This window comes from Neoarius graeffei, chromosome 5, assembly GCF_027579695.1.
Source record: "Neoarius graeffei isolate fNeoGra1 chromosome 5, fNeoGra1.pri, whole genome shotgun sequence".
NCBI lineage: Eukaryota > Metazoa > Chordata > Actinopteri > Siluriformes > Ariidae > Neoarius > Neoarius graeffei.
The window spans coordinates 33,024,913-33,051,748 of NC_083573.1; the positions used below are offsets into that span (position 1 = coordinate 33,024,913).

Below are 26,836 nucleotides of genomic sequence, written 5' to 3' on the forward strand. Positions count from 1 at the left end.
AGAGGAGTTGATTTCAGAAGAACGTACACCCTCATGAAATTGTCAAAGTACAAGTTATTTAATCAAGGGTCAAAACTCTGGGAAAATTCTCACAAACGAAATTAAATCGCAATCTGCGTATTACCGTCATATAATGAGGCCTTTTGCCAAGCTTCGAGAAATTCGTCCAAAAATTGAGAGGAGGAGTTGACGTCAGAAGGAAAAAACACACTAATAAAACTGTCAAAGTATAATTTTGTTAATCAAGGGCTACAACTCTGGTAAAACATGACTGAAATTACAATATGCGTGTTACCGACGTATAGCAAAGAATCCTGCTAAGTTTCGTGAAATTCCTCCAAAAATTGAGAGGAGTTGATTTCAGAAGGCGAGTACCCTTCCCGGGACGGATGGAAATTGCTACGACATAATCCCCTTTCGGGTCTTTCGGCCAGCGGGGGATTAAAAAAAAAAAGCAACATTTTAGAGAAATCTACATATGCAGAAATGTTGGCAACAGCAGTGATGGGAACGAGGGGTCCAAAGTGTTCAAATGGTCCAAAAAACTCACTCACAAAAAGTTATGACAGGTTATAGATGCACTCCCTGATATCACACTGTTTTGCTGTATAGTTCTGGCCTCCAATGTATTTTATATTACACACACACACACACCCTATCCTTTTGTTCTCACTGTGATTTATGTCCAGACTTCAAGCACTGACATTATTACTTCAGCCTACAGCGAGAGCAAGTCAACGCACCAAAAGTGAGCAGTAACGCCATCATTTACATGTTGAATTTATTTACATTCAGGCTACATCCACATGACAACGGCAATGAGATTTTTGTTTAAATATCGCGTCCACATGGGCAACGGATCAGTAAAATATCAGGTCCATATGGCAACGCAACGCTTGCTGAAAACGATGCAATACACATGCCACACCTCTACGTGCGCTGTAAGACGGTCCCATCGGAGACACCAGAACAACAGAAGTAGTAGACACATGCGCATAAACCCCTTCTTCTGTAGCATCAGCCACATAAAGTTTTGATTATTAATCAGTAGCGTAAAACGAAAGACGCGGAAAGAGGAATGAACGGGGTAGATGGAAGCCGGTACGCCAACATTCTGATATCCTCCAGAATTCTTTAATGGTCCGGAATAAACTGAATGCTACACGTTGATGGATTACTTTGTTCTTCTACGCCCTTTTTGAGGAATGTATTGTCGGACTTAAACCAACATCTGAAGAGGTGAGATCGCTCCTTTTTTTTTTTTCCTGGCGGGATTGTTTTTGGAAAGCGCACGGGCGGTGCGCGGTTTGGTACTGCTTCCGCAGTGTTTGGACTAAAGACTCTGCCCTAAGGGCTATTCTCTCACTCTCTCTCTCTCACTTTGAACCATTACACAATAAATATTCACAGTGAAAATATTTTGTAAGCGCGTTTCATGAACCAAGTTATAGGATTTGTTGACAACTCGCATCGAGTTCGTTACACTTCTACCCGGCGTGAAGCACTGACAGTCATGTGGTTGTGACGTCATCGTAAAACAAATCCATTCTACTCAACCAGACGACTTCGCAACGGCGCCGTTGCCAGATTTTTCCACTCTGGAACCCGTTCTCAAAAGATTTCGTTTTGGGGCACCCAAAACGCCGGTGCCGCGTGGATGCCAGGCCGGCCCGAAACGATACACAATTTTATCAGATTCACCTGAATCCGTTGCCGTGTGGACAGGGCCTTAGCCTACTTATGAGAATGCCAAGGACACAGATCACTTCTAAAACTTTCCCAGATGTTTACCGGCTTAAACAAGAAGCAGACTGACAAAGAGCGAGCGAGCGTGAGATACAGAACCAACCGATACAGAAGCGGATTTAGATTTGCAGTCAGGTTTTGATTTATTTCATCACGTCTCTAAATCGCTAATCTGATTTCTTGAAGCTCCTCTAAAAGAATACTAGCAGCGCCACCTGTCACAAACTCACTGATTGAAATGCCACAGCAAAAAACTCAGAATACTGAAAAGATGTCATTCTTACAGATGTATCACTATTTAACATATTTAAAAAAAAAAATCAGTATAATTTACCGGTAGTGTGTATGACGAACAATAGTTATTGTAGCGCTAAATGTTGTGAACCCTGTTTCGTATTCCTCCGCCTTAAACCGAGGTCATCGATCTGAGCTGGTCACGGGAGGATTTTTTTTTTCTTCAAAAGACAAGACAGTAAATTATACTGAAAATGTGAAACTTCAAAGGAAAGAAGCAGCTGACGTTTATTACATTTTATCTACACCATAAGGGACGCTTGGTCAAGCAATTCAATTTGTCGTCGTCCGAGACACACGCAGAGAGAAGAAATGCTTAGATATTTGACTCGTACTGAACTATACGCTTAGTTAGACGAGCAACGTTGTAAAATCTCTTATTACCGCTTCAAGTTATATTTCTTTATTACAGGCTCAGGCAATGCCTCAGTAATGAGAATGGGTTGAAACAATTCAGGGCGCATCTTTATGTCATACATAAACCATTTCTCTATCATGTTAGGCACTCGAGACCGATCTGAATGGCTTTAATAAAGCGATGAAAAGGTCATGTAGACGCTTACACTCCGCATTTATTCCAAATGTCTGTGTAGACTGTGTCTATGCTAAAATGGATGCGCAAAGAAGCAGACAATTAGGGAAACGCTGCATATTATTTACATAATACGTACGGCATTTTCATTCCTGGCTACAACCATTTCAGTCAACCAAATACAAAAGAGAATATTAAAATAATATAAAACGGTTTCATAACTTTGCTGATATTCTCTAATCCGACTGGTCAGAAGGCATACGGTAACTTTCTATAAACAGCAGTGCTCTGAAATCCCAGGTTAATATTAATACGCTCTTCCTAATGATACAAGTACGTTCACGTTTCTATTGCTGTAGTAACAACTCGTTCACAGCCATTTGTATTTTGGACGCAACACAATCCAAGTCGACTCGTGACCAGATTAAAAACGTGCTGATGTTTAACTAAGAAAAATATGTAATCCTTGTTATCGACATGTTTTCTGTGAAGATGTGTTTAACATTTTGGAAGGAGTCTCCGGTGCTAGTGCCATGTTATCCAAGTAGACGTCTTTCTTCTTGTAACGTCTTGGTAACGCTGCATTTGTGTTTATTCGTTTGCAAGATGCTCATCATTCAAGAACTTTTTTTTTTTTGTAGCAAAAAATGCTACACTACAGGGCTCGACATTAACTTTTAAACCCACTTGTCCTGGGGGGCAAGTGCAGGTAAATTTCCACTAGTCCCTATCTTGCGAGTACTTTTTTTTTTTTGAGGAAAACCATAGAATAGTTGTGAATTGCAACATAAAAAGAAGATCACACATTGAGTTGAAGTTTGGTTATTGGTTACTTTTTACTTGTAACGGACAATAACAATTTTATCCAAAATAGTTTTTCCTGCCTTAGTCGGTTTATTTCCATTCCACATGCATGCAGCTGTTATAAAGTTTGGTGCATTTGTGTAGAACTCTCTCAGACTGTAGGTTCATTACTCGATAATGTAGAAATCATAAAATACAAATCTATAACAAAGTTTGTATGAAGAAAACAATAGGGTGCCAAGACTTCTGAACAGTACTGTGTTTGAGAATATTTATATACTTTTTTTTAATATAAAATCATCCACCTCTAGGTTTATATATTTAAAAAAAAAAACCCGCTGCGTCATGACAGACAGGATAATATTTGAGTTTAAAATTATTGTTCTGTGGAGGTTGTGGGTGTTTTATACAGACCTGGCAACCTGTAACTGAATCAGTGCAGCTGGTCTGTCATGATGCAGTGCTTTTTTTTTTTTTTTTTTAAACCTAGGAGTTGGATGGTTTAAAAAAAAAAAAAAAACACCGATATATAAACACAGGACTGTGTTCCTCTGATAACAGAAACAAAGCTCCAGCTCTCTCTGCTCTTAATCTGTTCTGTTCTTTCAGGATTTATCGCGCATGTCGCTCCTTGTTGAGTTTTTAATGCCCGAGTTGTTTGAAACCAATCTGGGTTTTCTGTGTCGAATGAGGAAGCGGCTTCACCTTGAAGAAAATCAAACACTTTCATGAAGGAGTGAACTCGAATGCGAGCAGGAAAATTAAAATAAAATGAGATTCTTAAGCAACTCCTCCATCCTCACTTCCGACTTTCTGTTTTTGTAAAATACATTTTAAATACAATCGTGAATTTCTCTGGAGTTTTCAGGCTGAGCTCCTCTCCTCGTATTCTTTAACCGCTCATTTCCTCGTTGTTCTTGAAGCATTTGCTTCTATTGGTTAGCATTTTTCTTGATGGCGGGGAGACGGGAATGCCTTTTATCTATTCCTCTGTTTGAACAGCGCAAAAATTAACCATACTGGAAAGAGAGATTAAGCCGCTCGCATGAAAGACGGTGTCTGTCTGACCCCAGCTGCAATTATCACGTGATGCGTGACGTCATGCACAAGGGGTCTATAAACAGTACGCGTACCATACTACACCAGCGGGGGGATATATAATAATTTGCAAAGCAGTAAATGAAACCGAGACTAAGAAAACAGCCAAGACATAATGGCGGATACGTAGTGAGGGACGCTTTTAGGAACTGAAATAAAAGATCAAAGCACCTCATTCTTGTGGTGCAAGTTCGGAATACATACAGTATATGCTCATTCCAACTTGCCCGGTCAGGCATGTCGGGGACACAGCCCACTTGCCCGAATGCATGTTTCACTTGTCCTGGGCAATCGGGCAGCCCTTAATGTCAAGTCCTGTGTTAACAGATGTTCTTAGTAAGCTAGATTTTTTTTTTTTAATAGAAACAAGTTAATCAAAAAACAGCGCGTTCACACCGACTGTTCGTGACTCCCGCTTTTTTATTTCTGGCTAAGCCCTTGCTGTACGTCCATGCAAAGCTCGGCATTTATCGATGTGGATGTGAGCAGAGGCTATGGTCTCGCATCAAACCTCACCCAAGTTTTGAGTCAGCGTGGATGTGCAGTGCAGCACAGGAAACCTAGCAGCAGGGTTTTTTCTAGAAAAATTTAGTATGAGGGTGCTCACCATGGTGAGGGAGCGAAGCGGGGGGAGATGGTACCGGTTGTCCCCCCCCCCCGCTGTGCAAAGCCTTTGAAAAATGTTCCAATGGGACATTCTGAGGCTATCTGAGAGGGAAATTGTAACAAATTGTCTGTCAACATTGAAAAAGAAGGAAGTAATCATCTTCTGCCCCGGACAGTCTTTGGCTTTCTTCCGTTTCGTGCCGCGGGATGACATCTTTAAATGCCCAAGTGTCAACAAAAACAACTCGCGAACTACTTCTGTCAAAAGCTCCCGCGCCGGTGGGTGAAAGGTCATTCGGTCTCGAGAAATCTCGCTCTACAAGTCAGCTGACCTTGTATGTAACCCATGTCAAATCTCGCGAGAGCAGCCGCGACAAGTAAACAACTAAACAACATGGCGCCTCAGTCTGGAAAACGCCAATTCGGATTGTTTTTGCACCGTCTGGCGGTGTATCTACTATGATTGGAATATTTTTGGAGCAATTATAATGCATTTGATGATCAGACACATTGTCACGTAGTGTTGCTGGGATGTTTTCATGGAGTCGGTAAGGGGGCGCACGCCGAGAGTAAGAGGGCGCAGCACCCCTGTTCCCCAGTTTAGACGAAAGCCTGTGTGAAGAAATGCCATTAGACCAGCCTTTCTCAACCGGGGTGCCGTCAAAAAATTATATATTCTAACAATGAAATAAATAAAATGAATTAAAATTCCAAAAACGATAGTTACACTAATGCAGATCATCGCCGCATCATCAAAACTTGTCTCACGGCCCCCTTTCCCATGTCATAACGTCACTGCCGGGGTCAGCGTGACTGCGTATATTTTATATGGGGGTGCCTTGAGAATTTGCATACTTCTGAAGGGTGCCGTGACTGAAAAAAGGTTGAGAAACGCTGCATTAGACCATATATTCTGCCTGGCATCTAAGCATATCCAGCCACATGTGTCACTTAAAAATACGTGGCAAAATATAATATTTTGTAAAGGCCTCCATCAAAAGACTATTTGTCCGTGCTGCTGTCTCCTGCCACTTCATGCACTCCATTACACACCTCGCACTACACTTCCCAGCATGCTCCACATCACCTGAGCGTTAAATCATGGACATTTGTTCACAGCCACTCTATGGAAGGACTCTGCGCGCACACACACACTCACATTGTGAACTATTGATCTTGCTCATGCTGTTTGTTTATCTTGCCATTTTCCAAGTGTTTGACCCGCCTTGCTTATGACCCTGTATCGTGGATTTGGTCTACGCTATCCTGTCTGTGCTTCAGTTTCTCTTTGCCTGATTCGACCACGATTCTGCTGGCTGTTTTGGATTTGCCTGCTTGACTGAACTCCCATTAAAACCAACTCTAACTGCACTTGCATCCCCACGTCTCGTGCTTGATTCACAAGACACGTTTTTCTGATTTCCTAGGATTCTACTTTTCAGGCTCCCAAATAGGAAGAATTCATTCAGTCTCGAGACATTAGAGCGTCTATTTCGAGGGCAGAGAAGCTGCTCTTCTCGGTCGTATTAGCACTCTTTCACAATCGGGGTATACTTTTCGGGTCCGCAATAGTCCAAAAATCAAACCTCAGGGTTTTTTTTTGTGTGTGTTTTTTTCTCTGCTGGCAAAAATGACCTTTTGAGATGGAATTTCAGAGCTACAGGTCATACACTGGGCGCGTTACTTGTGGTGAGAAGACGGCATATACAGTAGTGTATTTCTAAAACTGACCACCTTTCTTATCGTCCACAAGAGTAAGGGATACAAAGTGAAAAACTGTTGGAATGTGTGTATGATTTTTAAGTCCAAATTTTTTTAAGTGTTGGGGACATAGCCCATTTGCCCGAATGCATTTTTCACTTGTCCCGGGCAATCGGGCAGCCCTTAATGTCGAGCCCTGCACAATTCCAAAATTTTGTGTAGCGTTTTTTGTTTCAATATATATTAAGTAATAAATGTGCAAGTGACCAGAAAATAAAGGCATGAGTCTTATGACAAGTTTACAACAATGTTTTATTGTAGTGAGCCTTTATATCATTGCACTAATATGCAAATGTAATGGTACAACTACGACAGCAAGCTTTAAGACCCATTTTAGGTCATTATACATTACTCGTTATCCAGCTAGGAATGTCGTCTGTTTGAGCCCTCGGTTTAAAGCTAATTTTGTGATCAAGAGTTCTGAGTAACGTTAAAAAAAGGTTTTGGTGTACTTCTAAATTTCATGAATAATGCCATTTGTGCTTAAAAGTTATAATGCCCCAACGAAGTTAAAGGCGAAGTCCGACACTGTAATGACTTATTTGATGCAAGATATTTAACTTGTGCAAATAAACTTTTTGGACATTCCATTTCAAATGCTGGATTTCGTGTTTTCCGTCCATTTACCACGATCGCGGAAAACAGTCATCTCTTTTTTTATTATTATGATTATTTTTTATTTTATTTATCCATCCATCCATCCCTCCCCTGCTGGACAATCGGCGACTGACTAACCCAGTTACCCTGGGAATGTTAGGAAATAGGAAAGCTTATGTCAGGTACGAGGTAGGCGGCGGCTGTAAGTACAGAATTATATTTAATGATAGTGCAAACACACACGGGCAAACAATCCAAATCGGCAGGCCAACTCAAACGTTAAGACGAGCAAAAAGGTCGGGTGAGGCGCAAACAGGATATCACAGGCAGCAAGAAAAACGGGAACAGGTACAGAAACCAGGAAATCAGATAAGGGTAATATAAGGCTCAGTAATGCGTACTGACATAGAGTAATACTTTGCACTCTGTGTGTGTCTCTAAGCAGTCCTTATATAGGAGCACACATTGCTCCTCACTCAGGTGCAGGTGTGCGTCGTTAACAGCGCGTGCGCGAGAGGTCGCTCGATGTGTGCGCAGTCTGGAATGCGCCAGAGTGTTCTTCAGCTGAGCGTGCCAAACTGACAGCTTATAATTTTCTTGGAAAAGTTGGCCAACTTTTTGCATCGCGTTTCTGCGCGATACGCTGGGGAAACTGATTAGCGATTCTTCAAAACTGGGTCGCGTTTTGCGATGCCGTACTGGCCATATTGAACGCTGGAGATGCTTTTATCCAAAGTGACTTTGAGCCGAGCAGCTGAGGATTAAGTAGCGGTGGCAGTTTAGCCGAGCTGCGATCTGAACTCGCAACGCTTCCTATGACGAGCTGCGTTTTTCATCTTATTAACTACCTCAGGAAATCAGATATGATGCTATGATGAGCCGTAACAGGAACGGATTGTTTTGTAGACTTACCAAATGTTCATTGTAACCATAAAAGGATAAAAATATACAGGTAGTTCTGTAATAAATAAATAAATAGAATCTTTGGCAGACTGCAGTCATAATCATCGCATCATACCGTCATTACTAACACACAGAGTCAGGTTTCTTCCTTACTTTATATCTCGTTCTAGGACTCCGAACTGGGAGAGGTTTAAGTCACATACCTGTCCGGCCAGGTGACCCAGCATCATGGTGTCACTTCCTGTCGGAGAGCCCACCAATGGGAGTGTGGATTTCTTCTTCCTCCCTCGCTTCGATGGTAACGGGATGACAACAGGGGAGCAGGACATGGCATCCTCTTTCTTATCTAAGAAGGTATTGAAAGGTATTCAACTGAATGATGATTTTTTTTTTTTTGTGGCTTCTCTTTCAGATTATTAGCATTCTTTGAGGAGAATACGACACCGTGTTACCTGTGTGTACTGTTATCATAGTAGTTGTTGGATGCCCGGGGATAAGAGATGGAGCGGAGGATACCGGAGACACCAGAGTGACTAATCCCGCTGAACAAAGGGAGAAAAGTAAAGGAAGGCATGAGAGAGATCGAGCGAGCGAGAGAGAGAGGGAGAGAAGGAGGCCAAGTTTACTTCAATTGCACATTCCTAATGAACAATCTCTTTATATGCACGAAAATGGATTCGGATGCCATGGATGCCCCTTTTCCACCAAAGCAGTTCCAGGGCTGGTTCGGGGCCAGTGCTTAGTTTGGAACCGGGTTTTCTGTTTCCACTGACAAAGAACTGGGTCTGGGGCCAGAAAAAACCGGTTCCAGGCTAGCACCAACTCTCTGCTGGGCCAGAGGAAAGAACCGCTTACGTCAGCGGGGGGGGGGCGGAGTTAAGACCAGCAACAATAAGACCGCGAAAGATCGCCATTTTTAAGCGTCGAGAAGCAGCAGCTGTACAAACGCGAAGTCATCCATTATTATTATTGTTGTTGCTTCTGCTTCTTCCGTGTTGTTTTTGCTTCGATATTCGCGCCAAGGTTTATGCAAACGTAGCGACGTAACTGACGTATACAGCGACGTAATGACGTGGCTCCGCTTAGCACCGCGAGCTATGGAAAAGCAAACTGGTTCTCAGCTGGCTCGCAAGTTGAACGAGTTGTGAACCAGCACCAGCACTGGCCCCGAACCAGCCCTGGAACTGATTTGGTGGAAAAGAGGTAACAGTCAGGTTTAGTGACAAGGTTACAATGTCTGGTCAGCACGTTCAGCTTTTTAAGCACGCTGCTTGCTTTGTTAAGTTTCAAATGATTATCATGTCAGCAAAACGTCACCCAAGTATAACAGTCTGCATTACATGCAAAAAACACAAGTAATAAAAGTTGTTTCTTAGCTTTTCCCTCCTTTTAGCTGCGCTCAAGCTGAATTTCTGGCAAATGTAAAACTGAAGTTTACTGAAATCAGCGTGCGGTCAACCTTAAAGCTGGACAGCCTTTCAGATTTTAAGTGTACGTCGTCATAAGAATTTTCCTGACACCTAATTATTTTTGTTTAGTGGACGGAAAGCTACCGAATTCAAAATCAGACTTCCAATTATGGTATATTAGGTTTAAAAAAAAAAAAAACAAAACTTAATGAATGGCCCCAAATTCTCCGCCATTTTTTCCTGCTTCACCGTGACACAATACAAGATACCACGCCATGCATCATATGGTGGGCTTTCCCCGTTCGCGCAAGGCATTGTGGGATACAAATCTGAAACGGGAGAGAAAAATGGAGTATGCGAATTAAACGTGAAAGACTGACTACAGTAACGGAAAGCGAGAAGAAAAGAGGTTATATACGAAGGAAACATCAAACTGATAAATATCGGCGGTCGGCGAGCACCTCGGTGTGATCAGCTGTTCGTTTAGTGACAGAATATAACTGTCAGTGCACGGTCAAGGTAAACCTGCACATACGGTACGCACACTGACTTCCTCTGTCTGTTTGACTGCGCGAAGCGAGCGATTTCATGCACATTATTTGCTCAGGAATCACCTCAAATTAAATAACTTCCCAGCTACAGAATGGCCTGGGTTTTTTTTTTTTAAAGATATGACAGAAATAAACATGCATCACAACGACCAAATTTCAGAGGGAACTAAATTTCACCGATTTTATGAAATCGAAAGGCCGTCTAGTTTTTAAATTATTTTCAGTAGATTAAAATGTGTAATGTGGACCGTTTTTCTTACAGGCCAGTTTTATCATGACCCAAACACACAAGGGTTTATATTATTATTATTGAATTGATTTTGATTTTAACATTGACCCACCTCATTCCATCAGATCGGTGGACACAATTCTGCTCAGACTGGCCTCAACTACAACCCCGACTCCAAAAAAGTTGGGACAAAGTACAAATTGTGAATAAAAACGGAATGCAATAATTTACAAATCTCAAAAACTGATAGTGTTCACAATAGAACATAGACAACATATCAAATGTCGAAAGTGAGACATTTTGAAATTTCATGACAGCAACACATCTCAAAAAAGTTGGGACAGGGGCAATAAGAGGCTGGAAAAGTTAAAGGTACAAAAAAGGAACAGCTGGAGGACCAAATTGCAACTCATTAGGTCAATTGGCAATAGGTCATTAACATGACTGGGTATAAAAAGAGCATCTTGGAGTGGCAGCGGCTCTCAGAAGTAAAGATGGGAAGAGGATCACCAATCCCCCTAATTCTGCGCCGACAAATAGTGGAGCAATATCAGAAAGGAGTTCGACAGTGTAAAATTGCAAAGAGTTTGAACATATCATCATCTACAGTGCATAATATCATCAAAAGATTCAGAGAATCTGGAAGAATCTCTGTGCGTAAGGGTCAAGGCCGGAAAACCATACTGGGTGCCCGTGATCTTCGGGCCCTTAGACGGCACTGCATCACATACAGGCATGCTTCTGTATTGGAAATCACAAAATGGGCTCAGGAATATTTCCAGAGAACATTATCTGTGAACACAATTCACCGTGCCATCCGCCGTTGCCAGCTAAAACTCTATAGTTCAAAGAAGCAGCCGTATCTAAACATGATCCAGAAGTGCAGACGTCTTCTCTGGGCCAAGGCTCATTTAAAATGGACTGTGGCAAAGTGGAAAACTGTTCTGTGGTCAGACGAATCAAAATTTGAAGTTCTTTATGGAAATCAGGGACGCCGTGTCATTCGGACTAAAGAGGAGAAGGACGACCCAAGTTGTTATCAGCGCTCAGTTCAGAAGCCTGCATCTCTGATGGTATGGGGTTGCATTAGTGCGTGTGGGATGGGCAGCTTACACATCTGGAAAGACACCATCAATGCTGAAAGGTATATCCAGGTTCTAGAGCAACATATGCTCCCATCCAGACGACGTCTCCTTCAGGGAAGACCTTGCATTTTCCAACATGACAATTCCAAACCACATACTGCATCAATTACAGCATCATGGCTGCGTAGAAGAAGGGTCCGGGTACTGAACTGGCCAGCCTGCAGTCCAGATCTTTCACCCATAGAAAACATTTGGCGCATCATAAAACGGAAGCTACGACAAAAAAGACCTAAGACAGTTGAGCAACTAGAATCCTACATTAGACAAGAATGGGTTAACATTCCTATCCCTAAACTTGAGCAACTTGTCTCCTCAGTCCCCAGACGTTTACAGACTGTTGTAAAGAGAAAAGGGGATGTCTCACAGTGGGAAACATGGCCTTGTCCCAACTTTTTTGAGATGTGTTGTTGTCATGAAATTTAAAATCACCTCATTTTTCTCTTTAAATGATACATTTTCTCAGTTTAAACATTTGATATGTCATCTATGTTCTATTCTGAATAAAATATGGAATTTTGAAACTTCCACATCATTGCATTCCGTTTTTATTTACAATTTGTACTTTGTCCCAACTTTTTTGGAATCGGGGTTGTAGTTTATTCCAATTTAGTGTATACATGAAGGTTGTTTTATTCCCACCGAGCTGCTGGTCGCATTATTAGGCTGCATCGAAGATCCCCCAGTATGCACTGTCGCCTCTGACTTACAATCATGAGATTCTGTGCTGCTTTCAGGGTAGCAGGCACGTACCGATATTGAAACGTCCGTGTCACTTTAACTGCTTAAGTTTTTACTTTTCTGTTCCTAAGCTACTTTAGAAAAAAACATGACTTGCAAGTGATCTCTCCTGTGTTCATCCACTGTGTGAGCTGTGTGCGTATCCCCTCTTAAACAGGGCAATGCAGTGAGAAGAGAAAGCGGAGGCAGGGTTGTGGAAAAGGAGCTGGCCTGGAAACATTGTCTTTGCCATGGCAATTAACCTAACAGGCATCAGAGTGCTCGAGAACTGAACAAATGCTTCTTTGAGCGACAGACACCAATGAAAACTCTGCAATGTCAACATGCGTCAGAACTTCCTGTCAGGCTGGGTCACAGCAGCTCATTAATTTTAACCACCTAAATGGCTCGTCTCGGAACGTTAATAATATGACTTAATTTTATAAAAAGTAAAGGCCCCCGTCACACTTATTCGGAATTAGCAGGAATCAAGCAGAACCAGCCGGAATGAAAATTTTTTTTTTTTAAAGATATTTTTTTGGGCTTTTTGCACCTTTATTGGATAGGACAGTGTAGAGACAGGAAATGAGCGGGAGAGAGAGAGAGACGGGAAGGGATCGGGAAATGACCTCGGGCCGGAATCGAACCCGGGTCGCCCGCATTCATGGTATGGCGCCTTAACCACCTGAGCCACGACGCCCGCGGAATGAAAAATTTTTAAAAAATTCGTGCCACATTTGGGCGGGAATTTCAAACTGACCAACGTTCTGACGGCTTTGTAAGAATGCTGTTCGAATACTTAGAATGTACTTCGAACCTGCCTCGAATGATTCTTGCACATTCCGGGTATATTAGCTTTCGAATGCAGTTCAAATGTAGTTGGAACGCAGTAGGAATACCTAGGGCCATCCTTAAAAAAAAAAAAATTATCCATTTCCTGTCCACCAGGAGAACAAAAAAATTTTCAGTAGGGAGGGAGGGATTTTTTTTATTATTATATATGGATGGATAAGAAATCGCAATGCTGTTTGCCTTTTCTTTCAGTACTTTTTTATTACAAAAGCAGACATTTAATAAAATGACTTTTTTTTTTAAAGATTTTTTTTGGGCTTTTTTCACCTTTTTTATTGGATAGGACAGTGTAGAGACAGGAAATGAGCGGGAGAGAGAGATGGGGAGGGATTGGGAAATGACCTCGGGTCCCCAGATTTATGGTATGGCGCCTTATCCACCTGAGCCACGACGCCCCCAAAATATGACAGTTTAATCAACTGAAACTTGTACAAAAACTTTATTTTCTACAGACACAGTTTTTAATTCTGTCCAGCCAACCTGCATTAGTTCCGTAATTAAAAAACCTGCATTAGTTCTCATTTTGAATAGATCCATTAGGTTCTCCTACAGATCTGTAGGGTCATTAACAAAGTAGGTAACGAATTTCGCATAACAAAACTCAAAAGCTGTTTGTAACGTCTCGGATGGATCGAGATCAAACAAATTTTCCAGTAACGGTTTGTGATGATCCGACACACGGACTTTTTGTAGTTCCAAATCGACCGTTAGGCCTCGTTCGGATGAAATTACACTATTAAAATGATCACTGAATGATTTGCTTTTCTGAATCTTTACTATTTTGTTGTTCGCTAGAATACCATTTTGCGATTTCACACTTAAGCAAATGTTTGAAAACTCCGGATCTCCTTCCTTCATGGTGGCTGCCATTTTTTTGTGCCGCATGGCGCATGCGCAGAGCTGATTCGATTCTATATTCTGCGCGGAATGCGTAAATGTCAAGTTCGATTTTAGATTTATGAACCCGAAAAAAATGCCGAAAAACCGACGTAAAAAAAAATTTATTTCACCGCACAAACGGCCCTCACCCGGCCGGTGGACCAGAAACAGAACATTTTTTAATAATGGCCTAGAATGCAGTAAGAATATTAAGAATGCACTTCGAATGCCATACAAGCACGGTTCGATTGCTGCCCGAATACCACCAGAAGTCTGGTCGGAAGATGCCTCGAATGCTGTACGAATTCACCTCAAATGCAGTCAGAACGCTCCTGGAATAGCCGCCGAATAGGTTTCGAACGTCTAAGAATTCAAAAAGAATGCAGCTCGAATACTTAATGTACTTCGAATATCCCAGAACATACGAAGAATGTGCATTCCGGCTCATTCGAGGCACATTCTGGCAGGATTTGAAGTGGCTTGCCATTTCGATTTTTCCCTCGAACGCGATCAGAATGTTTCGAATGCTGTTGGAGTGCCGTAAGAATATTTAGAATGCAGTTAGAATACACTTTGAATGCCGTTCGATATTTCTCCTCTTCTTCGAAGGCATCGCAAATGTTTTGAGCATGAGCAAAACATTCGGGCCAGCCACAAGAATGGGCTCGAATGTTTGGAATGCAGTCAGAATTTTTAGAATGCACTTCGAATATCCTGGAATATACGAAGAATTTTCATTCTGACGGCATTCCACCTCTATTGTGACTACCCTATAAGGAAAAACGTTAACTATGAAGCAAATCCTCAGTTATATCCAGGGATGCAAACGGTGCGCCTTTTGGCGGATGCCGCCTTTTTCACGGCTGAATTGCGCAGATCCGATTTTTTTTTTTGGGGGGGGGGGGGGGGGGGGGGGCGTTGGAGTGTCTGATAATAATTTCAAAGTAAATTCTGTATTAAAATTACTAAATAAGCAAATGCCGTTACAGTCCATGAAACATAGGAAGTATGAGAAGAAAACAGTAAATCAGAAAGCTGCGCACGTTTGCGTGAAAGCTGCGCGAAAGCTGCGCAAACGTGCGCAGCTTTCTGATTTACTGTTTTCTTCTCATACTTATACTTCCTATGTTTCATGGACTGTAACGGCATTTGCTTATATACAGAATTTACTTTGATGAAATTATAATCAGACACTCCAACGTCCCCCTCCAAAAAAAAATCGGATCTGCGCGATTCAGCCATGAAAAAGGCGGCATCCGCCAAAAGGCGCGTCGTTTGCATCCCTGATATCAGAGATGGTGAGCAGAATAATGGGATTTATTGATGAGCACAAATTTGGCCAAATTAAGCTTCCTGCCTTCTAAAGGAGTCATTATTTGAGAGAAATGCAACACAAAGTTATTTTCCACTTGAGCTGGCTGTGTGTGTCAAATGACAAAAGAACTAAACGGAACAGTGCTACTGTTCAGCCCATAGGCGTAATTATGTTCAAGAAGAACTTGTACTTTGCTGGGGGTTCAAAAGGTTTTTAAGTAAGCGGATGACTTCAAGCGAATCAACAAAGGACAACAACCACAGTCGTGAAAGAGGAAGTTATGGCTTGTTTTGCAAAAAGGGGAAAAAAAAAAAAAAGCCTGCTGAGACAGAAGGAAGGAGTACATTTGTGCTATAAAATGGTGACAATTCTCTGTTCATGCTGCTACTTCCACAGTCATGATCACAAACAAGCAAACCGGAAAAAAACAAAACAAAACAAAAAACGCCTCTTCATGCAGTGCTGAAATTGACCAGCTTATATTTGGGCCAATTGCAGATCAGGAATCTTTCAGAACAAAAGATGCTTGCTTTTTTTTTTTTCTTCCCTTGATTTAAAAGCACCAACTTAACCACTAAGAGTGGTTTCACACTTGGAGGGGTTTTCCCCAGACAGCCTGGATCCATTTTGGTGTTGGTGGAGTTGAAAAAATAAAACCCTGCACACTGTAACCATACCAACGCTCTTGCTGATCCTATGCAGTATCGACTAACTAGCTTGCTAGACTGATCTGATTAATCATCAGTAATGAAAAGTTAAGACTGGTTTAACTTTGGTGATAAGGATGCTGTTCACCTTTGCAGGCAGAAAAGTCAGAACGAGAACTTGTGCACCTTTGTGTAATGACGAATGTGACAAAAATAGACAACTCATTTTACTTACAATGCAACACTGGAAACGAAATATTCAACACGTTGTAAATCTACTTATACTGGTTCATGAACAAAAATAAGTTTGTGGCCAAAACTGTCTCCTCAGTGTTGTATTTTTCCCTTCAGAGGTTTAAAAAAAAAAAAATCCCACACACCCTTTTGGCATCCCTTTAAAAAAAAAAAAAACAGCCAGCCTTGTGCCTGTAGGATCCATCCATTATCCGTAGCTGCTTATCCTGTTCTACAGGGTCGCAGGCAAGCTGGAGCCTATCCCAGCTGACTACGGGCGAAAGGCGGGGTACACCCTGGACAAGTCGCCAGGTCATCACAGGGCTGACACATAGACACAGACAACCATTCACACCTACGGTCAATTTAGAGTCACCAGTTAACCTAACCTGCATGTCTTTGGACTGTGGGGGAAACCGGAGCACCCGGAGGAAACCCACGCGGACACGGGGAGAACATGCAAACTCCACACAGAAAGGCCCTCACTGGCCACGGGGCTCAAACCCAGGACCACCTTGCTGTGAGGCGACAGCGCTAACCACTACACCACCGTGCAAGCAAACCGTGTGAAAGTACGGCATGTCACTATTTATAAATGAAAATCGTAATACAGCCCAAGTCCAAAAAAGTTGGGACGCTGTGTAAACAAGAGTGCTCGGAGAGCACAATATCCCCCGCAGGCAACTTCGCCATAACTCTGGTAAAATGTGACTGAATTGAACGAAATTACAATATGCATATTACCGACATATAACAAAGAATCCTGTCAAGTTTGATGAAATTCAGCCAAACATTGAGAGAGGAGTTGATTTCAGAAGGCGCGTACCCTTCCTGGGACGGATATCGCCACGACATAATCCCCCTTCGGGCCTTTCAGCCAGCGGGGGATAATATTATCGGGGATTTCAGAAAGCAAGCACACCTTGATGAAATTGTCAAAAGTACAAGTTTGTTAATAATGAAGGGCAGAACTCTGGGAAAATCTGCCCAAATTAAACCAAATTTCAATCTGCGTATAACTGTCATATAACAAAGCCTTTTGCCAAGTTTGGTGAAATTCCGCCACTAATTGTGAGAGGAGTTGATTTCAGAAGAACATACACCCTCATGAAATTGTCAAAGTACAAGTTATTTAATCAAGGGTCAAAACTCTGGGAAAATTTTCACAAACGAAATTAAATCGCAATCTGCGTATTACCGTCATATAACGAGGCCTTTTGCCAAGCTTCAAGAAATTCGTCCAAAAATTGTGAGAGGAGTTGATGTCAGAAGGCGAGCACACCTTCATGAAACTGTCAAAAGTACAAGGTTGTTAATCAAGGGTCACGTCTCTGGTAAAATGCGACCGAACTGAACAAAATAATATGCGTACTACCGACCTATAACAATGCTTTTTGCCACGTTTGGTGAAATTCCTCCAAAAATTGTGAGGAGTTGATTTCAGAAGGTGAGCACCCTTCCCGGGACAGATGGATGGACATCACCACAACATAATCCCCCTTCGGGCCTTTTAGCCAGCGGAGTACAATAGAAACAGACTGCAATAATTTGCAAATGTAGTTTTGAAAGAGAATACGTTGTCCCATTCTTGCCTGATATACAATTTCAGTTGCTCAACAGTTCAGGGTCTCCTTTGTCGTATTTTGCGCTTCATAATGTGCCAAATGTTTTAAACGGGAGACAGGTCTGGACTGCAGCAGGCCAGTTTAGCACCTGGACTCTTACTACAGAGCCATGCAGTTTCAATATGTGCAGAAAGCGGTTTGGCATTGTCTTGCTGAAAGAAGGAAGGCCTTCCCTGAAAAAGATTTTGTCTGGATGGCAGCATGTTGCTCTGAAACGTGACTATCATTAAGCATTAATGATGCCTTCCCAGATGTACAAGCTACCCATGTCATGTGCACTAACGCACCCTCATACCATCACAGATGCTGGATTTTGAACTGTGTACTGATGAGATGGATAACAGATGGTCCTTCTCCTCTTTAGCCTGGAGGACATGGTGTCCATGATTTCTAAAAAGAATTTCTACTTTTGGTTCGTCAGACCTCGGGACAATTTTCCACTTCGCCTCAGTCCATCGTAAAAGAGCTCGGGCCCAGAGAAGGTGGCGGTGTTTCTAGATATTGTTTATATCTGGTTTTAACTTGCATTTGTGGATGCAGTAATGAACTGTTTTCACAGATGATGGTTTTCTGAAGTGTTCCTGAGCCCATACAGTGATTTCCACTACAGACACGTGTCTGCTTTTAATGCAGTGTCTCCTGAGGGCCTGAAGATCACAGGCATCCAGTGTCAGTTTTCAGCCTTGTCTCTTGCATACAGAGATTTCTCCAGATTCTCTGAATCTTTTCATGATATTATGTACCATAGATGATATGATCCCCAAATTCTTTGCAATTTTACATTGAGGAACGTTATTCTTAAAATTGTTGCACTCACAGAGCGGTGATCCCCTCCCCATCTTTACTTCTGAGAGACTCCGCCTCTCTGGGATGCTCTTTTTATACCCAATCATCTTACTGACCTGTTGCCAATTAACCAAATTAGGTTTTTTGTGGGCTTTTTTTTTTTAAGCATTACACAACTTTTTCAGTCTTTTGTTGCCCTGTCCCAACTTTTCTGAAACGTGTTGCTGATTTCAAATTCAAAATGAGCATTTTTAAAAAAACAAAAAAAAAAACAAAAACAATTTGTTTCAACATTTGATATGTTGTTGAAATATAGGGTTTCCATGATTTGCAAAGTTATCGCATTCTGTTTTTATTGACCGTTTACATAGCGTCCCAATGTTTTTGGAATTGGGGTTATACTATTATACATGTTAAATATTGTAATGTATCCATTACTGATCATCAGCACATGTCTACAGGACACTGACTAATTTCACAACCACAATCATATCTACTGTACCAGCTGTCATGATTCCGGTGGACGGTACGGGCACCACCGTGATGCTGTGTGAGGAATGGGGCGGATGTGCCTGTTCCTGCTTCAGCGCCCGCCCCCCAGCTGCTGCATCCATGGCCACGCCTCCAGCAACTGCCACCACTGCTGTGGTGGGGTAGTGGGAGGAGCCATGTGGGTAGGCAGGGTTTTTGTCCTGTTGGCCCAGCTGCTCCTTCACCTTGTTTAGAAACACAGCATTCTCAATCTGACACACACACCCACACACATGAGGCATTAAAGGAAAATTATGTGGACGCATGGTTTATGATGTGTGTGTGTGTGTGTGTGTGGTAGTGGACCGGAAGGCTTCGTGCATTCTCACCTGTCCTTGCACTGGAGACCAGAAGTAGGAGTTAAAATGGGAATCCTCCATCATTCCTAATTTTAAAGGGGAAAAAAATAATGAGTAGAAAAATAAATAAAAGTACACTACAAATAGTCATCATGGACCTCAGTGTGGGAACAGCGCCAGGGTTCACGTCATCTGAGGTTTCATTCATTTTTCTACCCCGTTTATCTATTGTGTGTTACGGGTGAGCCGGAGCCAAGCCCAGCTGGCAATGGGTGAGAGGCGAGAGGCGGGGTACACAGCGGACAGGTTGTCAGTCTATTGCGGTATTGCGGGTTAATGCAGAGATTAGACTACACAATATTTTTTTGTCTTAAATTTTACAATGGTCACCATGTCAGAGCAGTGCCATAATTTCTTAGAGCAGTGTCTTGGTCAGGAAACTGGCAAACACTACAAGTTTGACCTTGATCAATCATTGTTCATGTCCTCACCCTCATGCCCATCAGGAAGGAGGGTCACTCATGGCTATCAAGGAATACATGATTGGAGATGTCAAACTAGGCAAGAAAATACAAAAAAAAAAAAAAAAATTCTGAATTGCTAGACTTTTCGCTGGGTGTCGTGGGGCATCCCAGACATCACATCGCTGTTCTTCGATTATGTCACACTACAAGGTGCGTTCGTCATTCCCAGCCTTCACATTCAGGCCCAAGAACATCATGAGGATGCGTCATGAACGGAGGGCGTTGCACAATTCACAACAGGAGTCAACAGCAGTCACAAGATGGCGATGCGCATTGATTTTCTGAGAGCTTTTGTTCCGTTATTATAGATTTGTTTTCGGCCCATTTTTTTTCTTGAAAATGTATCCTTTTCCGTTGCATTCTCCATTACTGTGCTCTGCCTCCTCTCCAAACTAATGGCACACCTACTGATTTGGTGCGCGAATCACAACGGAACCCATTCCCTGCCGGTCGAAAAGTGGTCAAAGAACCAAATGACCACACACAGTCACACTTATGGGCAATTTAGAGTAGCCAGTTGCCCTGATCAACATGTTTTTGTTGGAAACCCATGCAAATCCCACACAGAGAGGCCTCTGTCCATCGACAGTTTTGAACCTTCTTGCTGTGAGGTGACAGTAACTTTCACTGGATCACCCTCATCTTGGGATTATTTATTATACTGTAAAATAATCTAAAAGGCTAAAATGATGGGTGAGAAGAACGGGCAGACTGGGGGGAAAAGTTATTAAATTATTCTCCCTTTGACAAAACCCAGGAAGGTTCTATGTAGAACTGAGTAACAGAGTTGCAGATGAACTACAGAACCTCAGAAGTGGTGTAAATGCTTTTTATCATGAAGGAGAAATGCAGGTTTAAAGTGAAACTGGAGTAAATCAACTGCTAGAAATAAAAAAGAAAGAAAAACACAAACTTTAAATAAATGTTCCAGAAGAAAAGCAGTGAAAAGTGAGGTAAATTGAGGCCCCTGAAGCTATGTGGAACTGAGAAACAGGGTTGCAGGTGAACTCTAGAGGCTCAGAAGAAGTGTAAATACTATTTATCATGAAGGAGAAAATGCAGGTTTGAAGTGGAACTAAAGTAAGAAAGAAAAAAAACAAAATTAAAACCCTGTATGATATTTTCAATAAAACGTGCTGGAAGAACGACAATGAGAAGTGAGGTAAAGTGAGGTATATTGAAGTAACTTGACAATTTAAGATAAGACAGGTAAATTGAGGTAAAGTGAATATTTAACACGCAGTATGACATTTTAAATAAATGTTCCATAAGAACGGTGAGAAGTGAGGTAAATTAGGTAACAATCTAAGGTATACTGAGGTAAATTGGCAGTTTTAGGTAAAGTCAGGTAAATTGAGGTAAAGCCAAAAATTAACATGCAGTATGACATTTTAAATTAATGTTCCAGAACAGTGGCAGGGAGAAAGTGAGGTAAATTAGGCAGTGTGACGTAATTTGAGGTATACTGAGGTAAACTGACATTTTTAGGTAAAGTCAGGTAAATTAACATGCAGTATGACATTTTAAATAAACGTTCCAGAACAGCAGTAGTGAGAAAGTGAGGTAAATTAGGCAGTGTGATGTAATTTGAGGTATACTGACAGTTTTAGGTAAAGTCAGGTGAATTGAAATAAAGTCAGGTGAATTAACATGCAGTATGACATTTTAAATAAACGTTCCAGAACAGCGGTAGGGAGAAACTGAGGTAAATTAGGCAGTGTGACATAATTTGAGGTATACTGAGGTAAACTGACAGTTTTAGGTAAAGTCGGATGAATTAACATGCAGTATGACATTTTAAATAAATGTTCCAGAACAGCAGTAGTGAGAATGTGAGGTAAATTAGGCAGTGTGACGTAATTTGAGGTATACGGAGGTAAACTGACAGTTTTAGGTAAAGTCAGGTGAATTAACATGCAGTATGACATTTTAAATAAACGTTGCAGAACAGCGATAGGGAGAAAGTGAGGTAAATTAGGCAGTGTGATGTAATTTGAGGTATACGGAGGTAAACTGACAGTTTTAGGTAAAGTCAGGTGAATTAACATGCAGTATGACATTTTAAATAAACGTTCCAGAACAGTGGTAGTGAGAAAGTGAGGTAAATTAGGCAGTGTGATGTACTAATTTGAGGTATACTGAGGTAAACTGACATCATTTTAGGTAAAGTCGGGTAAACTGAGGTAAAATCAGGTAAAGTAAAAATTTAACATGCAGTATGACAGTTTAAATAAACGTTCCAGAACAGCAGTAGTGAGAATGTGAGGTAAATTAGGCAGTGTGACGTAATTTGAGGTATACGGAGGTAAACTGACAGTTTTAGGTAAAGTCAGGTGAATTGAAGTAGGCTAAAGTCAGGTGAATTAACATGCAGTATGACATTTTGAATAAACGTTCCAGAACAGCGGTAGTGAAAAAGTGAGGTAAATTAGGCAGTGTGATGTAATTTGAGGTATACTGAGGTAAACTGACATCATTTTAGGTAAAGTCGGGTAAACTGAGGTAAAAATCAGGTAAAGTGAGGTAAAGTAAAAATTTAACATGCAGTATGACAGTTTAAATAAATGTTCCAGAAGAACAGCAGTGAGAAAGTGAGGTAAATTCAGGTACACTGAGGCAGTGTGAGGTAAAGTGAGGTAGCTGAAGGCCCCTGGAGCTCCCGGCTGGATAAATCAGTGTGCAGTGAGCGGCCCCGCGCAGCCCTGCTGCCTCCCGGTTAATAAATAATACCGGATTCTCTGATTGTCTTTGTGCAAATCTGCTGCTCTTTCTAACGCAGGCCACTTTAGTTGGCGGGATCTTTTCTCCCTGAGACACGCAGCTCTAAATACCCATCAAATCCACACACAACACACCATCCGGTCAGTACTAATGCAAACCAGGAAGTGTTTCTGGGTTTATTTGAAAAAACGGTGCAGAACAAAATAAAATGATAAATGTTTATTTTAGAAACAGCCTCGACGGTGACTGATGCAGATTCATTAGCAGCCCGAAACATTATCTTTCTTCTGAGAGGTGAAACGATCACCTCCACATTCACCCACTCCCGCTGCCGGCCCGTGAAAATAAAGTGAAGAAGAAAAAAAAAAACAGAGCACACGAGGATTGGAGAAAAAAAATAACAAGTGAGAAGGAAAAAAACCGTCGACGCCGAAACCGAGGCTTTACGCAGGACTTCCGGCACACGGGAGGCGAAGGAGGCCGAAATTAACAGCAAAAAAACAAGGTTGAAACGGAAAAAAAACCAAACCTAAATTACCCAGTGGTGGAGAGTTTGGTTCCCCTCGCCCAGGGGATTTCCTCCGCTCGGGAGAGTTTGTGAAGTCGCTCCGAAAAACACTCAAGTGAAGAAATTCAACGAGTTTTCGTTCCTTCGTTTTTTTCTATTTTTTTCCTTTTCTTACGGAGTTAGCCGAACTGTCTACGCTCCACTTCCTCCGGATGAGGTCAAATTACGCGAACGTCTTCCGTACGTCATGAGATCACGTCCGTCTAGTGAGGTCAACTCAGCACCGGGGTGCGTCCATAATTGAAGGCTAAAGAACATCCGTGTACACACACTACACAAAATACACATCCGTGTGCACACACACTACACACCCGACCGACACCAAGTGTGATCATATCTGTGTGTTTGTGTGGTATATCTATCTATATATCTATCTATCTGCCTGTGTTTGTGTGTGTGTATATATTTACATATATATATATATATATATATATATATGTGTGTGTGTGTGTGTATCTATCTATATATCTATCTGCCTGTGTTTGTGTATATATATGTGTGTATATATATATATATATATATATATATATATATATATATATATAGGGCGGCACGGTGGTGTAGTGGTTAGCGCTGTCGCCTCACAGCAAGAAGGTCCTGGGTTCGAGCCCCGTGGCCGGCGAGGACCTTTCTGTGTGGAGTTTGCATGTTCTCCCCGTGTCCGCGTGGGTTTCCTCCGGGTGCTCCGGTTTCCCCCACAGTCCAAAGACATGCAGGTTAGGTTAACTGGTGACTCTAAATTGACCGTAGGTGTGAATGTGAGTGTGAATGGTTGTCTGTGTCTATGTGTCAGCCCTGTGATGACCTGGCGACTTGTCCAGGGTGTACCCCGCCTTTCACCCGTGGTCAGCTGGGATAGGCTCCAGCTTGCCTGCGACCCTGTAGAAGGATAAAGCGGCTAGAGATAATGAGATGAGATATATATATATATATATATATACACACACACATATATACACACACACAAACACACAGGTGTGTGTGTGTGTGTGTGTGTGTATATATATATATATACAGTACACACAAACACGTGTGTGTATAATATATATATATGTATATACACACATTATATATATTATATATATAATATACACAAACACACAGATACATGTGTGTGTTTGTGTGTGTGTGTATATATATATATATATATATATATATATATATAAGGGTGCATCAGTTGCCCCCTAAAAATGAAAAGTTCCTCTGATCATGATGCATTTTTGTTTTTATGTTCCTTTTGGGGGGTGGCACGGTGGTGTAGTGGTTAGCGCTGTCGCCTCACAGCAAGAAGGTCCAGGTTCGAGCCCCGTGGCCGGCGAAGGCCTTTCTGTGCTGAGTTTGCATGTTCTCCCCGTGTCCGCATGGGTTTCCTCCGGGTGCTCCGGTTTCCCCCACAGTCCAAAGACATGCAGGTTAGGTTAACTGGTGACTCTAAATTGACCGTAGGTGTGAATGTGAGTGTGAATGGTTGTCTGTGTCTATGTGTCAGCCCTGTGATGACCTGGCGACTTGTCCAGGGTGTACCCCGCCTTTCGCCCGTAGTCAGCTGGGATAGGCTCCAGCTTGCCTGCGACCCTGTAGAACAGGATAAAGCGGCTAGAGATTATGCGATGAGATGTTCCTTTTGGTAAGAAAACACACTGGGTGAAATATTTTGACAAAATTCTAAAGTTTAATGGTGGAACCAGGAGCTCAAAGTTATGGAAAAAGCTGCTATTTTATGACTTTTATGACAAAATTTCGATCACTTTTCATGAAACATTATGGCACCTTATAGAGTATACCAAATATCTTAGCTACACATTTTTAGTACATATTCTAAATATATTATCAAGCACAGTTTGAGTTTTAGCTGTTCATTGAATCATTGTTCAACTACTTTTAAACAATACAAATGTATTATGAATCACATTAATGCTTCTCAATCCCTTGCAAAGGTTCTTAACATGATCTCTGGCTCACAAGAAATCAATAAATGGAGTCCAACATTGTGATTCAAACCTTACGCGAAAACATAAAATAAGCGTTTTTTGGCAAAAAATGAACCTCATGGTGCCACCATTAGACTTTTGAATATGGTCAAAAAATTTTACAGGATGTCTTTATTGGTGAAAAGGAACACCCAAACAAAAATGCATCAGATTTTATGAAAGTGAGGGCAACTGATGCACCCATACAGTGGTATGCAAAAGTTTGGGCACAAATGTCTGTTACTGTGAATAGTTAAGTGAGCAGAAGATGAACTGATCACCAAAAGGCATAAAGGTAAAGATGAGACATTTCTTTTCAGTGTTTTATGCAGGATTTGTTTATCATTTTTGTTTCGTACAACAGGAGAGTGAAAAAAGAAAAGGAACACCATGTGAAAGTTTGGGCACCCCAATACATTTGAGCTCTCAGGTAACTTTTACCAAAGTTCCAGACCTTAATTAGCTTATTGAGCTGTGGCTTGTTCAAATTCTTTGTTAGGAAAGGTCAGATGATGCAGATTACAAAGCTGTATAAATTCTCTGACTCCTCAAACTTGTCCCTAAAATCAACAGCCGTGGGCTCCTCTAAGCAACTCCCTCGCATTCTGAATAATAAAATAATTGATGCTCACAAAGCAGGAGAAGGCTACAAGAACGTAGCAAAGTGTTTTCAGGTAGCCGTTTCCTCAGATTGTAATGTTATTAAGAAATGGCAGTTAACAGAAACAGTGGAGCTCAAGGTGAGGTCTGGAAGATGAAGAAAACTTTCTGAAATAACTACTCGTTGGATTGCTAGAAAGGCAAATAAAAACCCCTGTTTGACTGCAAAAGACCTTCAGAAAGATTTAGCAGACCCTGGAGTGGTGGTGCACTGTTCTACTATGCAGCGACACCTGAACAAATATGACCTTCATGGAAGAGTCATCAGAAGAAAACCTTTCCTGCGTCCGAGCCACAAAATTCAGCGTCTGAAGTTTGCAAATGAACATCTAAATAAGCCTGATGCATTTTGGAAACAAGTCCTGTGGACTGATGAAATCAAAATAGAACTTTTTGGCCACAATGTACAAAGATATGTTTGGAGAAAAAAGGGTGCCAAATTCCAGGAAAAGAACACCTCTCCAACTCTGAAGCATGGGTGTGGATCGATCATGCTTTGGGGTTTTGTTGCAGCCAGTGGCACAGGGAACATTTCATTGGTCGAGGGAAGCATGGATTCGAATAAATACCAGCAAATTCTGGAAGCAAACATCACACCATCTGTAAAAAAGTTGAAGTTAAAAAGAGGATGGGTCCTACAATAAGACAATGATCAAAAACACACCTCAAAATCTACAATGGAATACCTCAAGAGGCATAAGCTGAAGGTTTTGCCCTGGCCCTCACAGTCCCCTGACCTAAACATCATTGAAAATCTGTGGCTAGATCTCAGAAGAGCAGTGCATGCAAGACAGCCCAAGAAACTTGTAGAACTGGAAACCTTTTGCAAGGAC

General features: G+C 41.7%; 2 protein-coding genes across 3 annotated transcripts in view; one reads left to right on the forward strand and one right to left on the reverse strand.

The window, feature by feature from the left end:
- The window catches only part of znf384b (zinc finger protein 384 b), a 60,887-nt gene extending 37,355 nt beyond the window's left edge, over positions 1–23,532 (reverse strand). For both annotated transcript variants that reach the window (XM_060921573.1, XM_060921572.1), the window contains exons 1-5: positions 23,344–23,532; positions 19,591–19,646; positions 19,233–19,473; positions 8,794–8,883; positions 8,545–8,687 (exon numbers count right to left, since the gene is read on the reverse strand). In XM_060921573.1, coding sequence (XP_060777556.1) covers positions 8,545–8,687; positions 8,794–8,883; positions 19,233–19,473; positions 19,591–19,644 — 528 coding nt within the window. In that variant the 5' untranslated portion in view covers positions 19,645–19,646; positions 23,344–23,532. The remainder of the gene's footprint in view (positions 1–8,544; positions 8,688–8,793; positions 8,884–19,232; positions 19,474–19,590; positions 19,647–23,343) is intronic.
- si:ch211-154o6.3 (uncharacterized protein LOC563854 homolog) overlaps positions 23,319–26,836 on the forward strand; it is a 103,744-nt gene continuing 100,226 nt past the window's right edge. The window contains exon 1 of the mRNA XM_060921567.1: positions 23,319–23,601. The gene's annotated coding sequence lies outside the window, so the exon portion shown is untranslated. The remainder of the gene's footprint in view (positions 23,602–26,836) is intronic.